This window comes from Poecilia reticulata, linkage group LG5 (genome assembly GCF_000633615.1).
Source record: "Poecilia reticulata strain Guanapo linkage group LG5, Guppy_female_1.0+MT, whole genome shotgun sequence".
Lineage (NCBI taxonomy): Eukaryota > Metazoa > Chordata > Actinopteri > Cyprinodontiformes > Poeciliidae > Poecilia > Poecilia reticulata.
This window is the reverse complement of record NC_024335.1, coordinates 29,658,932-29,673,256: the sequence shown is the minus strand read 5'-3', so window position 1 is coordinate 29,673,256 and position 14,325 is coordinate 29,658,932. Positions and strand designations below refer to the sequence as shown.

Here is a 14,325-nt window from a genome sequence, read left to right as displayed (position 1 = left end):
TCTATTGGTGACCATAGATGCCAAAGCTCAACATGGTGGTATTGTTACCGTGATTAAAAAATAATAATAAAAAAAGGATTAAATGTAGTCTATATTTGCATTGCAATATTTAACAATTATATCCCAATTTAATATTTACTAAATATCCAGCACTCCGGCAGAGTAAAAACATTCCAGTCCTCCTGCATAGTGGAAGCTACTTTGTCTTTTAGCCTCAACAGACTTTCAGTTGACTATTTTTCCGTATTTTATAGAAGAATCTTCTGAAGAATGTAGATACAGACTGGAGCATATATCAGTATGATTTATCATACTGACAAATCCCTTCCTAAAGATCTATCTCCATAGTGACAAGAAACACCTTTCATTATCCTGTGATGACTAACACAAGTGAAATCTTACGTTTTGCAAGAGAGAGAACCATTTTGCTTTTGACAGTGGGTTGTATATTTTTAACATACTGTCTGATTTATCGTCCTCATCTCCAAACTCTCTGTTCTGCGTTCCAGAGTAAATTTGCCAAGGCTCTGTACGACAACGTCGCGGAGTGTGCGGACGAACTTGCCTTCAGAAAGGGCGACATCGTCATGGTGATGGAGCAAAATGTGTCAGACACCAGCGGATGGTGGAAGTGTTCCCTGTCTGGCCGATGTGGGCTGGCCCCCGCAAACCGACTGGAGCTCCTGCCACAGACCGCGACTGCGGCAGGGCCCCTAAGGCACGACGTGGAAAACCTTGCTATGAATAAAGCTAAAAGTCACGTCAACGTCCAAAACATCTACCAGATCCCGAGCCCACCCCGACCCATAAGCACCATCACCTACGAACGTATGGACATGATCGGCAAAGTCCCGTCTTCGCCTTCAGTAGCTTCACGCGGCCAAATCCCGTCAGCATCGAGGCAGGAGACAAACGGACCGGGCCTGAAGAAGGTACAGACTTTTCATTTTTGTGCAGTTTAAATAAGGAGTCAACCGTTGTACGAGGTATTTTGGTGTAAAATCAAACCTTGTCCTCCTCTGGGAGAGTAAAACCTGCATAATTGGAAATGTACACTGTTGGGGAGAAATGCAAAGCTGTGAAAACTCCTGCTGTCAAAAGAGCTTACATATGGGGGACCAAGGGGCACGCTGTCAGGACAGGCATGCAGCAACATGGTCTTTATGGGCCTATAAAAGACAAACAGACATGAACTTCAGACACTTTTAACTGCAAACAGCAATCCCTACTGCCTGGGACCTCAGAAACACACACAAATTTGTACGGGTGCAGGTTATTGGGAAGAAATACACCCATGTGTTCATGATTTCCTCTTCTGCTTCAGGGTAGTGGTGTTCCCCTCGACAGTAGCCACCTAATATCCACTGAGCAGCATGGTTTCTATTACAAAGCTGCGTTAATTGGCCAAGTGTATGCATAATGGGCTTCTCAACAGGCTTCAGAGAAAAACACTGTCCCCATAAATGTGTTTAATGCAGAGGTCAGTGAGGTAGCTGCAGCTTTGATCAAGGCACTCTTGCTCTGCACTAAAGACATGCCATTATGTCTGCAGCCTCCATTCTCCAGCCTCGCTTCCAGCCCAAAAAGGGAACTCTACGATGTGCCGTCCCAAGCAAGACAAACTTCTCTTTTAGTTGTAAGCACACTCATTGATCAAAATTGGTCTTTTTTTTCCTCTCTCTCTCTTTTTTTAAAATATTGTCATCTGGGTGAGGTTCAGTCAGATAACATAATGGGCTTATGATCTTTCCTTTTCAGAAATCATCACCTCCAAGCCAAATCCCAAAGACAAACTTTCTTGCTTCAGTTTCAGAGCCGGAGAACATTTCCGACACCCCAGAGAGTTTAAGGAGCAACAGTCAAACAGACTCTTATGTAAGTTTCAAATGTCTTCAGAAATGATTAAAACAAGATTCTTTTTTAGCAGTGTTCCGTCGTTGAAATGCTATCTCACCATCAGTCACGTTCAAGAAGTTTCACTTATGAGTTCATCTCTTGTAGGTTCACAATTTCAAATTGTATGAGATAGTTGTTCTTAATTCTGACCAATTGATGGGAGTGCCTTTGGTAATCAGATCAACATGCAACTTTTCCGTTCTCATATGCCTGCATGTAAATAGACTATAGTTTGGACAATGTGTTCTGATTGGCAAAGAAATGCTCTGAATGGTAAATGGACTGAACTTGTATAGCACTTTTCCAATCATTTTGACCACTAGTCACATTCACTCACGTTTATACACAGATACGTAGATCGGTAGGCAATGCCAGGGGCACATCGACATGGCAGGAGGAAGCTAGAATCAAACCTACAACCTTCCAATCACAAGACGATTACTCTACCCACAAAGCTACAGTCACCACTTAAATTGTTGTTGTTGTTTTTATTAAAGGTGTATGCAGTTCCACCACCTCTGGCTCAGGACCCAAACTATGACTTCCCTATTCCCTCAGGCACAGAATACCAACATAAAATTCCCAGTGGATTCAGCACTCTTCCTCATCCCCCCAAACATGAGTGGATCTATGACGTACCGGCAGGTTCTGAGAAGCAAAGTTTTCCCCAAGGCACTTATGACACCTTGCCACCCAGAGCTACTTGCAGGCAGCTCTATGACACTATACCTGCTCCAAAAACAAATCCAAACTCCTCAATTTATGATACGCCAAAACCCAGCATTGCTGACAAGCCATGTCCCCCTAAAACATTCCGCCGTACCCCACTCTCAAACAAACCTCCAACTCAGCAGCCAACAGAGGAGTCATTATATGATGTTCCACCCAAAGAAGACCCTCTCCCTCAAGTGGTGTGTGATCCTCTAGGAGATCATAAATCCCTTGAGAGAAGGGGTGACCCAAACAATATTCTGGAACTGAAAAGGGTGCGTCTACAGCGGATGAGGAACTTTTTGGCTTGTACGACTTTTCATGACCTCCCGGGAAGCAGGAAGGCAATGGTACCAGAAAACGAGCAATTCAGATCAAGTCTCTCTGCAGTACTTAATCAAAGAATCAGCACGGCCTCCAGCTCTTCCAACAGCTCTTGTGACTCTCTAGCCTTAAGCTCATCGTCCCCTGAGCCTCTTCGAGAAGTGACACTCAGCCAGGAAGAAGCTTGCCGAAAACTCCTTGAGCTTCAAGATTCTGTTTGCGGGGCTATGCCCCAGCTCATGGACTTCGTAAGCAGCAACTGGAGGTGTAAAAACCATTTGGAGAAACACCTGAAAGAAATCAAGGAAGCAACAGAGACAATCGTATCAACTGTGACATGCTTTCTCAACTTTGCCCTTGATATTAAGGGCAATGCTTATCGTTTAACTGATATTAACCTGCAAACCAGGCTCTACAAACAGCTGTCCATTGTAGAAGATTCTGGTGTGATCCTACAACAAACGGCGAGCTCTCTGAACACAGCTGGCTGGCCCCTCGATACACTCTGTCAGGACGCAGGCCAGACTCAGAACCCTGACCAGCTTGATCGTTTCGTGATGGTGGCACGCACTGTACCTGACGACGTCAAGCGCCTAGTGTCCATCATCTATGCGAACAGTAAGCTTCTTTTTAAAACTCCTCAAAAAGACCAAGAACCTGTGAGTAACAGAAGTCCACCACAGACCAAGAAAAGTCCTGACAAAACAGAAGAAAGACAAGAATCGCAAGAAGAGGACAATGACTACGTAGAGCTACAGGTGAAAAATTCTAAGTTTTTTCTTTTTGTCAATGCACATAATACAAAGCTGGTTATGGCTGTTCAACGTCATAAATTTTCAAGGAAAACTCAAAGTACAATTGCTCGAGTAAATACTTTTTCCATTTTTCTTAGAGAAAAATTGAAGAAAGGAAGCCAGAAGAAATACTTCAAGATCCAAAAGAAAACATCTCACCAGCCTCTAAACAGGTATGTGACGAAGCAACTCTTTTTGTTTTATGCATTTCATCTTTTATCAGATGCCTGCCTACAACTTGTGTACAAGATAAGTTTAATGAATAGCACTATGCCTTAGAAAAGTTTATATCTCACTTTTTTTCCCCATATTTTCTAAAATCACAAACACAAACTCCAATGCATTTTTTTGATAATTTATGTGATCAACCAAATTGATCTTTGACATTCATTATACTTTTGAACACCGTTTGTGCTTGAAAATGGTATTTCTCAGGTACATCCTATGCCAAGCACAGAGGTTTGAATAAAAATGCTTTGCACATGGAGCATCACATGGCTCAGTGGCAGAGCAGGCACATTGTACACAGATGTCCTCCTCAACACAGTTGTTCCCAGTTTGATTCCCAGGTGTTGATTCCAGCTCCGCTCACAGCTCCTTAACTTGCCAGTGACGGCTCTAGAGGCAGATTTTCATTTGGGGAAATGGCGAGCCCAGGCCCGCACCCTCGCCTGCCACCTCACTCACATATCACCTATGTGAGAAGGGTAAAGTAGGAAGGGCTTCCTATTGCTTTTCAGACCTGAAACCTTCTCATCCTAAGAGCCAACTAAACCTCCTGTCATTACTCTATGAGCTCCACTCAGACCTGGCTCCTGGTCTCACAAAGTTAGCTATTTCATGTGGTCCGCCATTCATTAAAGTGTTTGACTCGCTCTTTGTTCTTCCCCTCTTCCAAGACGAATTGGCTGGAGGCAGATGCCCCAACAACATAGGTTCCCAAACCTTACTCAAACTTTAACACTAAGCTTTCAATTGTTCTTAAAACTGCCCACCCATCATCTTTTCTTTGACTGCAGATGTTACTTATTATTGTGTTTCAGTGATTCTTGAGAATAGGGACAAAATGGGTTTTAATTTTCCCATAATTTATTTTTTTTGTTATTTCTCAACCTTATGTATGCAAATATGACAAATAATATTTTGGAAATGTAAAGATGGTAAGGTACAGGCTCCCAATTGCAACATTTAAATAAAAAAAGCAAAAACATTTTTAATCGACCTGACCTAGAACTTTGTCATCACCATCTGACAAAAATAAATAAAAACAAATTTTTAATGACCCTAATAGTGATATTTTTACTCATTTTGCAGACAAATGCTTCTCAAGAAACAAAATAAGTATTATTTAAAACAAAAAACAACAAAAGTCCATCTGACGGAGTTGACACCGCATGACGGAATTGACACAGAACTGAAGGTGGTGACAAACTAGTGAGTAAAATGAAAAACTTGGTACATGTGAAGTAATGCAATGTATGTAGAATACATTAAAATGAATTAATTGCACATTTAAGTGAGATTTGTCAACAATTTCACTGAAAGAGTCACAAAAACTCTGGAGTTGACATCTGACGGAGTTGACAAAAAGCCAAACTACCTCAATTTATATGATTTTATTCTGAAGGAGGCCATGTTGTAGCTCATCAGGTCCATGAAATCTTTACAGTATACCAAAATTAAGCCTTTATTTCACAAAATGTCATAGGTTTTGTAAATTGTCAGTTATGGTGTTGACACATCATGGTTGTGACAAGCAACTTAGGAATAAAAAGAAGAAAAAATTAAAGAATAACTTAAGCTAACCAGAGCTAAGTAGCCCTCTTAGCAAAGGAAGAGAAAGGAAGTGGTCATGGGGTCGTCAGAAGTTCTGGTGCCCCCCAATAATGCTTGATTTTTTTTTTTACATTCTTTTAATTTGTCCCTAGTTTGACAAAAACTAGGGACAAATTTCAATGGAGTTGGAAAATATATAAAAAAGATTTTTAATCCAATTTATTGATACCTTTATAATTATTTATGTGACTACTTATACTTAATTGTCATAATATATAATTTTAGTATTTCTTTGTTTTAAACTATTATAATGAGTTCTACTCCTGGACAAGGGCTTTTACAGGCATCATCCACTGACTACAATGTTTAAAATAAAAAAATATTCAGCAAATACCTGGAAAATATACATTGTTGTGCTCACAYGACCCAGGTTAGTTTAGTCAGATATTTGAAAAAATTATATTTTGTGTATATTTTATTCAAATGTTGTGCTTTATCCATAGGACCTGTTTTGTCCTTATTCTCAAGAATCACTGGTTTATATAGCTTTTTTCCGGGCTGTGCAGTTGGTAGCACTGGTGCCGTGCTAGCCCGGGGTCTTAGTGCATGGAGTTTGCATGTTCTCCCTGTGCATGCATGGGTTTTCTGTGGGTACTCCGGTTTCTTCCCACAGTCCTAAAACATGACTGTCGGGTTGATTGGTCTCTCTAAATTCTCCTCAGGTGTGTGTGTATGATTGCTTGTTTCTCTGTAGCCCTGCGATGTCGTACCCTGCCTCTCTCCCATTGGCAATCGCCCCCCTCCTAACCCAACAAGGGAAGAGTGTTGGATAATAGATGGATGGTTTATTTCCTATTTTATAGCTGATTATTAATTTTTCAGTCAAAAGGCCATACCTTTTGCCGGACCAAAGTTGGAAATAAGAAAAAAATGCTCTTATGTGAATGTTAAAGAAATATGAGAAAAATATACGTCTTTTCTTCTCAGGTTGAGGATATGCGTAACTTGTCTGACTCCAGCAGCAGCACAGAAGAACAGCAGCCAGCCTCCTTGTCGGAGCACTGCCGGCTTTACTTTGGAGCTCTTCAAAAGGCTATTGGAGGGTTTGTGGAAAGCCTTCAAAATAACCAGCCGCCGGAGAAGTTCATCTCACAAAGTAAGCTGGTCATCATGGTGGGCCAGAGACTGTTGGACACTCTTTGCAGGGAGGCCCAACGTCGAGGGTCCTGCAAAAGCCTCCTGTGTAAGAGCAACCACCTGTGTGCTCTCCTGAAGCAGCTGGCCGTGGCCACCAAGAAGGCCGCTGTGCACTACCCAGAAAAGCAGGCCCTGCTGGAAGTCCAAGACTTTGCTAAGGAACTAGCCCAGATAGCACAGCAATATCGGATATCGCTCGACCTCTGAGCGGGGGCTCCAAACTAATTTGTTTGTAGAGCAAAGGCAAACGTATTGTCCGCCAGCCCGTGTTTGTTTCCATTTCAGTGACTGCCTAGACAGCTTTTGATAAATGTTGGGTTTAATCACAAATGCAGGCGTTTCCAATATTAAACATGGACGAGTGAAGAAGTTATCTTTGTAATGAGCACGGATAACTTTGTTGCACATTTGGCGTACTGGAATGTGATGTCTCTGATTTTCAAATGCAATTTCAGTATAGGGTTAAAATTTGGTTTTGCTATTCTAATTCATTTTTTTCTTCTGTGAATGTGCTTTGTCGGTTTTTGTGTATTCTTTTTTTATTATTTCTATTTGAAGAAAATGTCATCTCCGAGGTAAATGTTTGATACATCCTGCCTTCTGTAAATTTTCTGTGCAAAACACCTTCGACATTCATAAAGTTTAATGTCAAAAACTGAAATACGTTTAATTTTCACTGACGTTATGACTGAACACTGAAAACCTAATGTTAGTCAGCTTTAATGTTGGGGTCTTCAGGATTTTGTGAAGTCCAGAAGACCCCAAAACACTTCACACTACATTCAGCCATTCACACACACATTGTCCTGGCAGTCTGACAGAGGCCAGGCTGACATGCACCAGCCTGGCCTCTAAAAACCCTCTAAAGACCAGCAGCAGGCAAGGCGGGTGAAGTGTCTTTCCCAAAAGACACAAAGTGACATCAGTTTTCTGTGGCATTTTCATGATGTTTTGACTCGGCATCCTAACAGTCCACAAATGCTAACCTTTCCATAACAAGTCAAACTTATGAATCATTTTGTCCTTTTTAACACACCGAACCTTAGACCTAGCATGAAAACCTGCTTCTGTTGTAGCTTCAGCTCAAAAACAACAGTAAAACCATTAGAATCGATTCTATTACTTGCACAGTGCCAGTCATCAACAAAATATCACTTCAAGACAAACGGATCCAGTTTCTACATCCAGCAGCATATAGCTACTGTGTAATCACACAGGCAGATTTGTGTATCGATAAGGTTTGTGGATCTGAATTGCAGTGACAACCTGTTGGCTGCTGTCTGAAAGCGGGCGGAGAAACAAAATCCTGTGATCTGTGATGAACTGGCAGCTCTAAGAAAAGAGGAACCGTCTGGCAGAATCTGGGCTAGAAGCTGATATTCTGTCAGAGCAGAGGACAGACATTACAAAGTTTAACAGTCAGCAGTGGAAATAATAATTCTTAAGATTGTGAATTCATTTACTAACAAAACGAATTCAAAATCTACTTGGAATACAAGTAGACAAATGTTAAATAAATAAATAAATAAATACATAAATATATATAAAGTGTGCACATTACTAGGGTGCTGTGGTGGCCGAGAGGTTAAGTACATTCCGCAGAGGGAGACCTTAGTCCTTGACCTGGTCATTGCAGGTTCATTTCCCTGGTGACCTTAGTTGCACGTCTTCTCTCTCTATCTACTTTCCTGTCTTATCACTTTCAAATAAACTTAGAAAAAAAAAGGTTTTAGCATGACTGGACACAATACCGGTGAGACACCACTCCATCAACAGGTGGTCAGGTTCGCAGCATTACGCAGCCCCTCACAGCACTGCGCCTCACGTACGTCAGTTTAATGAGGAAATGCTGCCCCCTACCGTTAATGATGCACAACTTCATCATTCCACGAAAGCTGGAATTTCTAAGAGAGGATTTCTCAGTACTTTCTTTCTCTATCCGTAGATTATAGATAAGATCATTGGCAGACACCTGGTCTGGTATTTGCTCTGGATGGAGCAGCTCCTCTTTCTAAGAATCTGACTGAATTTATATAGAGAAGCACCGAAAACCCAGGAAGGAACATCTGTGCTGTTTTCCACCTGTTACCCCTTGACAAAATCAAATATCCCAAAAAAGATTTTTCTGAACAACACAATAGAGAAATTAAATAGGGTTTTCTGAAGGCCTCTCTCTTTAGAGACTTTATTTGATAATGATCTGATGGGTAATAATCGCATTGATTTGCTTTGCCTCACAGAAACCTGTATGCAGCTAGGGGATTATTATGCTTTGAATTTTTAGATTTCTCAACAAACCTGGTGAAGGGGAGGCGTGGCGACCTGATATAACAGGTGTGTCGACGTGACCAGAGTGTAAGCAGCAATGTGGAAACCACATAGAGGTTAGAGGAATTCATGGAAACTGTTTACATCTTCCTGATTGAACATTGAATTGTCAGCATATGCAGTCAAGTTCAACAACACGCTAAAAACCTGATGAAAAAAATAGTCCCATCAATAGAGGACCTACTATCCTCTATTGAGGACCTCAACGACACATGACATACCAGACATTGAACAATTGTACCTGATACCGCCAGATACATTCAAAGCAACCATTCCTGTTCAACACACTTTCAAAGTCTTCATACAATACCTCGACTACGGTTGATGGCAATAAATTCAAAGCAGAGGGATGAAGAACTCTTCCAACCAGCTAACAAGCTAACAAGCTAGCTCAGCAGTATGGAATATGTGGAGAACACAAACAATGTGAACTTGAAGACCGCATCAGAAATCTGCAAAGAATTTCCTACGTATCCCCTTCCGACACACACACATACCTACACATACCTACACACACACACAGGAACACACACACACACACACACACTTGAAAACTGTCAGTAACTTGGGTTGTTCGTGTGTTTTGGTTTTGTTTATTAGTTCTGTCTTCCTTGGTTTATATTCTTTGAGTAGATCAGCAGTGTTTTATGTTTTCCTTTGCTTCAGTCATTTCTTATGTTATTATGTTCCTCATGTCTAGTTATTTGTGAGTGTTACGATTCCAAGTCAACCAGTGTGTGTACTCTCCCTCAACCCCTGTACCATTTCCCCTCTCTTCTGCCACCCGTTTATATATATATATATATATATGTATAATATGTAATTTATATTATATGTAATATACATATTATATTACATATGTATAAATCTATCTATATATACACATAGATGTATATATACAACGTGTAATTGGATTATATAATTCAAAGACCATTTTCATTTGTTTTAGAAAATTAAGACAAATGTAATTTATTTGCCCTCAATTTTCCATATTTCATTTAATGACCAAAGATTAGCAGCTGGGCGCCGCCGCCGAGCATCAATGTCCTCTGCGCTCCTTCAGCCTTTCTGCTCCTGCTGATTGATCCTAAAACTCATTCATCAAATCCAGAACCGCTTTTCTGACGTAACTTTCCCACTTATTTATTTAACTCCGCGCAAAGACGCCGAGCCTACATTTTTTTTCTCCCCCTCCGGCTCCCGCTGCGAGCGCCTCGGTGCCGCGCAGTCAGCAGGGGGCATGCACATATAGTTATAATAATAATAAAAAGAATGCATTTCAGGAAAACCACCTAAGACGAGCCTCCGTCGCTTCGCCCGCCCGCTCCGCAAACGCAAACACGGCTGCGGCGGTGATGGAGCAGCGAGCTTAGCTTCATGTGTCCGGCGGGACTGCCCCTGGCTTTTTTTCTGGGGAAGATCATATTGGATCATATTGTTTGCAGGACGTTGTTCCTCCTGCAGCCCCCCCAGTCTATCCCGACGTAGTTGTGAATTGAACATGGCGACTGTACCAGTGTATTGCATCTGCAGATTACCTTACGACGTGACCCAGTTTATGATCGAGTGCGATGCTTGCAAGGACTGGTTTCACGGCAGGTAAGGCCAGATTGCTCGTCGAGCTGCTTTCTGTGGCGGTTTGCATTTTATGGGGGGAACAAACAAAAATGGCGAAGACTCGGCTGCGTTTTGACAGCTTTGTGGCTCTCAGTCGCCCGTCTACATCTGAAGAGAGGCCGCTTGGAGAAGAAGAAGAAGGCGGAGTTAAATATAGCCGACCGGGGTTGTGACATTTTTTCGCAAAATATAACGAAACGGATTCCCGGGAATCAAAAACATACTTCGGAAAATAATATTATGGAGTGAGGGGCTTCGTCTGCTCATGTCTCCCGTGAGCTGTTTGACATCCTCCCGTATCCCCAAACTAAACTCTGCCTTCCCCTTGTCAGGAGCGGACAGCAGCGGAGGAAGCCTCGGCGGAGTCGCCGTTCTTGTGGGTCTCGTTTTCCACTTTTCCCTCCGCCGCTACCACACTCCCTTTTTATTTATCAGCCATATTGTTGTTAAATGCTGCCACATATGGAGCGGTCTGTCGGTTTTCACTCGCTGTTCAAGCGGAGCGTGGTTTGGAAATCACGACCCGAGACCGAGCTCAGAGCCCCGCAGCAGAGTCTTCCTGCCAGGCGCCAGCCATGGCTGACAATAGCCCATGTTTATGGAATTCTGACCCGTCAGCAGGGAGAGAAAGTGCAGTTGTTGTTAACAGTAATGGAAGCGGCTGGAGCCTCCGGTACTGTGGGCTTATGGCTGGCCGCCGCGCTGCCTGACCGAGTGGAGCGCAAATCGGATCCTACGCTCATCTTCCGTTGTACCAGGAGTCGCTACGATCTCCGCAGAATCCTTGTCAACATATGGCTTTATTTGCCTCACTTCTTTTTTTATATTCACAAGCTGCCCCGTCCGAACGTCAGCGGTGGTCTGCGTGTAATTCACACCGTTCGGCTACAGTCTGGGGCGTCTTACTTTAATTAGATCATTTGTTAAAAGCGTTTGTTTGAGTGAAGAAGCCCTACGGAGCGATGGACAGTATTTACGCGCCTGAATGTTAACCCCTTAATGCTTCCCTGACTCGCTGGGCTGCCTGCATGCCTGGGGCTTCATCTGTGAGTTAAACGCAGAGGAAGAGCCATGACCTGCAGTCAGGCATCAGCAGAAACTCAACAAGTACCTGCATTCAGAGGAATCATGCTGAGATATAAATTAGATGCAGGTTATGAAAAAAACTGAATGCTCATGTTTCCAGCAAACCTGTGTTATAATGCCCATTCAAATACAGTATGTTAGAAGCTAGCATACTGTACATGAGCCCTTTAGAGATTTGTGTGTTTTTAGTCACTGTGAGTGGATCCACAGCTCCAGCAGCATAAGAACACAATCCACAGGGAACCAGTGTGTTATTCTGAAAAAGCGTAGAGTTTAAAAGGAACAAACCTCACCTTGACTGGAAACTAACACCTATCTAACACAAAATCTATGCACTCATATGGTGGTGTTATAAGCATATACTGCTTTATTATATAGCCTGTAACATCAGGTTTAGGACAGTTGGACAAAATAAACTAAATATGCAATATGACATTGTTAAACACACTCTGACAGTATTAGCCTATTGTCAGAGGGAATAAAGTCGGAGTATTTTGGGGGAAACAGGTGTTTTTTTTTTTGCTGGATTACATCTTTTCAAACAGACTGAGTATTTCTTCATAAAGCTGCTGCTTTTTAAAAAAACTTCTTTTGTTGTTTTTAATAGTTAAGAAAAAAAACAGTTTATAGACATTTTGAGTGTCAATGCTGTTGTTGATAACAGATGACGGTTCTCAATAACTATTTCTGTCATCGCAATCAATTTGAACGACATTTCAGTTTCAGTTCATCCAAAGGAAGGATACATATTTTTATTCAGTAGTCAGAATTCTGGATTTATGACTCGGTTTTAATGTAACAAAGTCTGAATTTTGGCTCAGCAAGTCAGGGATTTCCCTCCAAACCCAAACCTCAAAATTCAATATGGCTGCTGCACTGATAGGGTCACCTGTTCCTCTGATGGGCTGCGTTCTGCTCCATCCATCGTATATTTAGATCTGAGTCGCATGTTGCTACTTTCCAAACTCTGTGACTTGACAGTGATTGGCCCCCCCAAAAAAATTTCGAGAGCTCAGCCTTGGCCTTTCTCAGTCAGGGTTGTTTGAGTTGGATCTGGACAGGTAGTGAGAACTGATCATTGACCCAGCTACAAACGTGTTTCCAACAGCCAGTGAGAAACGCAGTCAAGTAGTGATAAAAAACCCCAACAGAGACACTTGAATATTTAGACTAAAATACAGTAAACAATAAAGGAGCTACTGAAGTAAACCAAGCAATTGACATATTTAACATAAAGGTAATTGGATTTAATTTAATGGGATTGTACTCGCGAGGCAGCAGCCACCCTAGTGACTCTTGTTACACGGCTAGACATTTATAATTACTACATTCTCCATTGAGAATAAATGCATCTATTGTGATTTGTAATTGAGTGTGTGACTCATCCCAATCAATAATATGCAACTCTGGAAAAAATGAAGAGCCCACCGCCCTGAACCCACTAAAAACCTCCTGGTTATTCCACCAAATCTTGATTTCTGAACTCTTCCTGAGTTAAAACATCAGTATTGTTGTTTCTAAATGAACATAAACTTGTTTTCTTTCTATTACTTGAGGTGTGAAAGACCATTTCTCGTTTTCTGCAAATAAATGCACATTTTTTTGCTTGGAATTTTGGAGACATGTTGTCAGTAATAAAAGAACAATGTTCATTTTACTCAAACAGTTACCTAAAAAAAGTAAAATCAGAGAAACTGATCATTTTAAAATGTCTCTTAATTTTTTCCAGAGCTGTATGTTGTCTATTTAGGTAAAAGTAAGAATATTTTTAGATTAAAGCCATCCGAAGTCATTCCAAAACCCACAATCTCGCATTGAAAAAAACCGCCACGCCTCCACGTTTGTTTGTTTGGGCCGGAGAAGATTGGCCTACGCAGAAAATGCGCTTGGACAGCAATGTTGATATTTCTCTTCAACTCAATTACATCCTACTAGTAATACTGGCTTTAACAGAGTAGTTTTGTCTGAACCAAGCTTGTTTGTAACATTATCCTGATGCTAAAGTCCCTTAGCATGTTGTCACGGTCAAAAGAAAGTACACCCTCTGTCAGATCTATGGGCGTTACAGCACACGTTGTCTGATTAGAGAATGTGTTTAAAGTGAACTACAAGAAAACAAAGATTCCTTCAAATATCATGTATTAAACAAAGATATACCCAAAGTGAAGTAAAAGAAAAATACAGAAAGAGTAGCTCTTTTTTGTGACCCCTCTAAACTGCAAATTACATCAATAAGTCCCTCCAGTTTTATCACAAATGTTCAAAATTCACACAAAATCAACAGATTCTCACATTTGTTTCTGATTTAGTTTTTTTTTCTCAAAACATTGGATCTAAGTGGCAGCTGCCTCAGCCTTGCTTGATGTCAATTTATAATCCGTGACCGATACGCGATGAATTAAAAGTCACATTAACGTCATACATTAGCGCAAATATGGTAAAAAAAATTCCTTACGGATATTTCAAAATTATGCGACAGACCAGGGTGACTCCGCCTCTCGCCTGGAATGTTAGCTGGAGATAGGCACCAGCACCTCCAGACCCCACTAAGAAGGAAGGAAGGAAGGAAGGAAGGAAGGAAGGAAGGAAGGAAGGA

The 14,325-nt window shown here is 41.5% G+C and overlaps 2 protein-coding genes across 4 annotated transcripts in view; both read left to right on the top strand.

The window, feature by feature from the left end:
• Positions 1-7,359, top strand: part of cass4 (Cas scaffold protein family member 4) — a 17,144-nt gene extending 9,785 nt beyond the window's left edge. The window contains exons 2-7 of the mRNA XM_008410379.2: positions 510-932; positions 1,553-1,636; positions 1,759-1,875; positions 2,394-3,689; positions 3,824-3,898; positions 6,489-7,359. Coding sequence (XP_008408601.1) covers positions 510-932; positions 1,553-1,636; positions 1,759-1,875; positions 2,394-3,689; positions 3,824-3,898; positions 6,489-6,905 — 2,412 coding nt within the window. The 3' untranslated portion in view covers positions 6,906-7,359. The remainder of the gene's footprint in view (positions 1-509; positions 933-1,552; positions 1,637-1,758; positions 1,876-2,393; positions 3,690-3,823; positions 3,899-6,488) is intronic.
• A 2,848-nt stretch (positions 7,360-10,207) lies between these two features.
• phf2 (PHD finger protein 2) overlaps positions 10,208-14,325 on the top strand; it is a 31,626-nt gene continuing 27,508 nt past the window's right edge. For 2 of the 3 annotated variants that reach the window (XM_008410376.2, XM_008410375.2), the window contains exon 1: positions 10,209-10,625. In XM_008410376.2, the coding sequence (XP_008408598.1) occupies positions 10,528-10,625 (98 nt within the window). In that variant the 5' untranslated portion in view covers positions 10,209-10,527. Of the gene's footprint in view, positions 10,626-14,325 lie in introns of all 3 variants that reach the window. The other variant, XM_008410377.2, reaches the window with a different exon arrangement.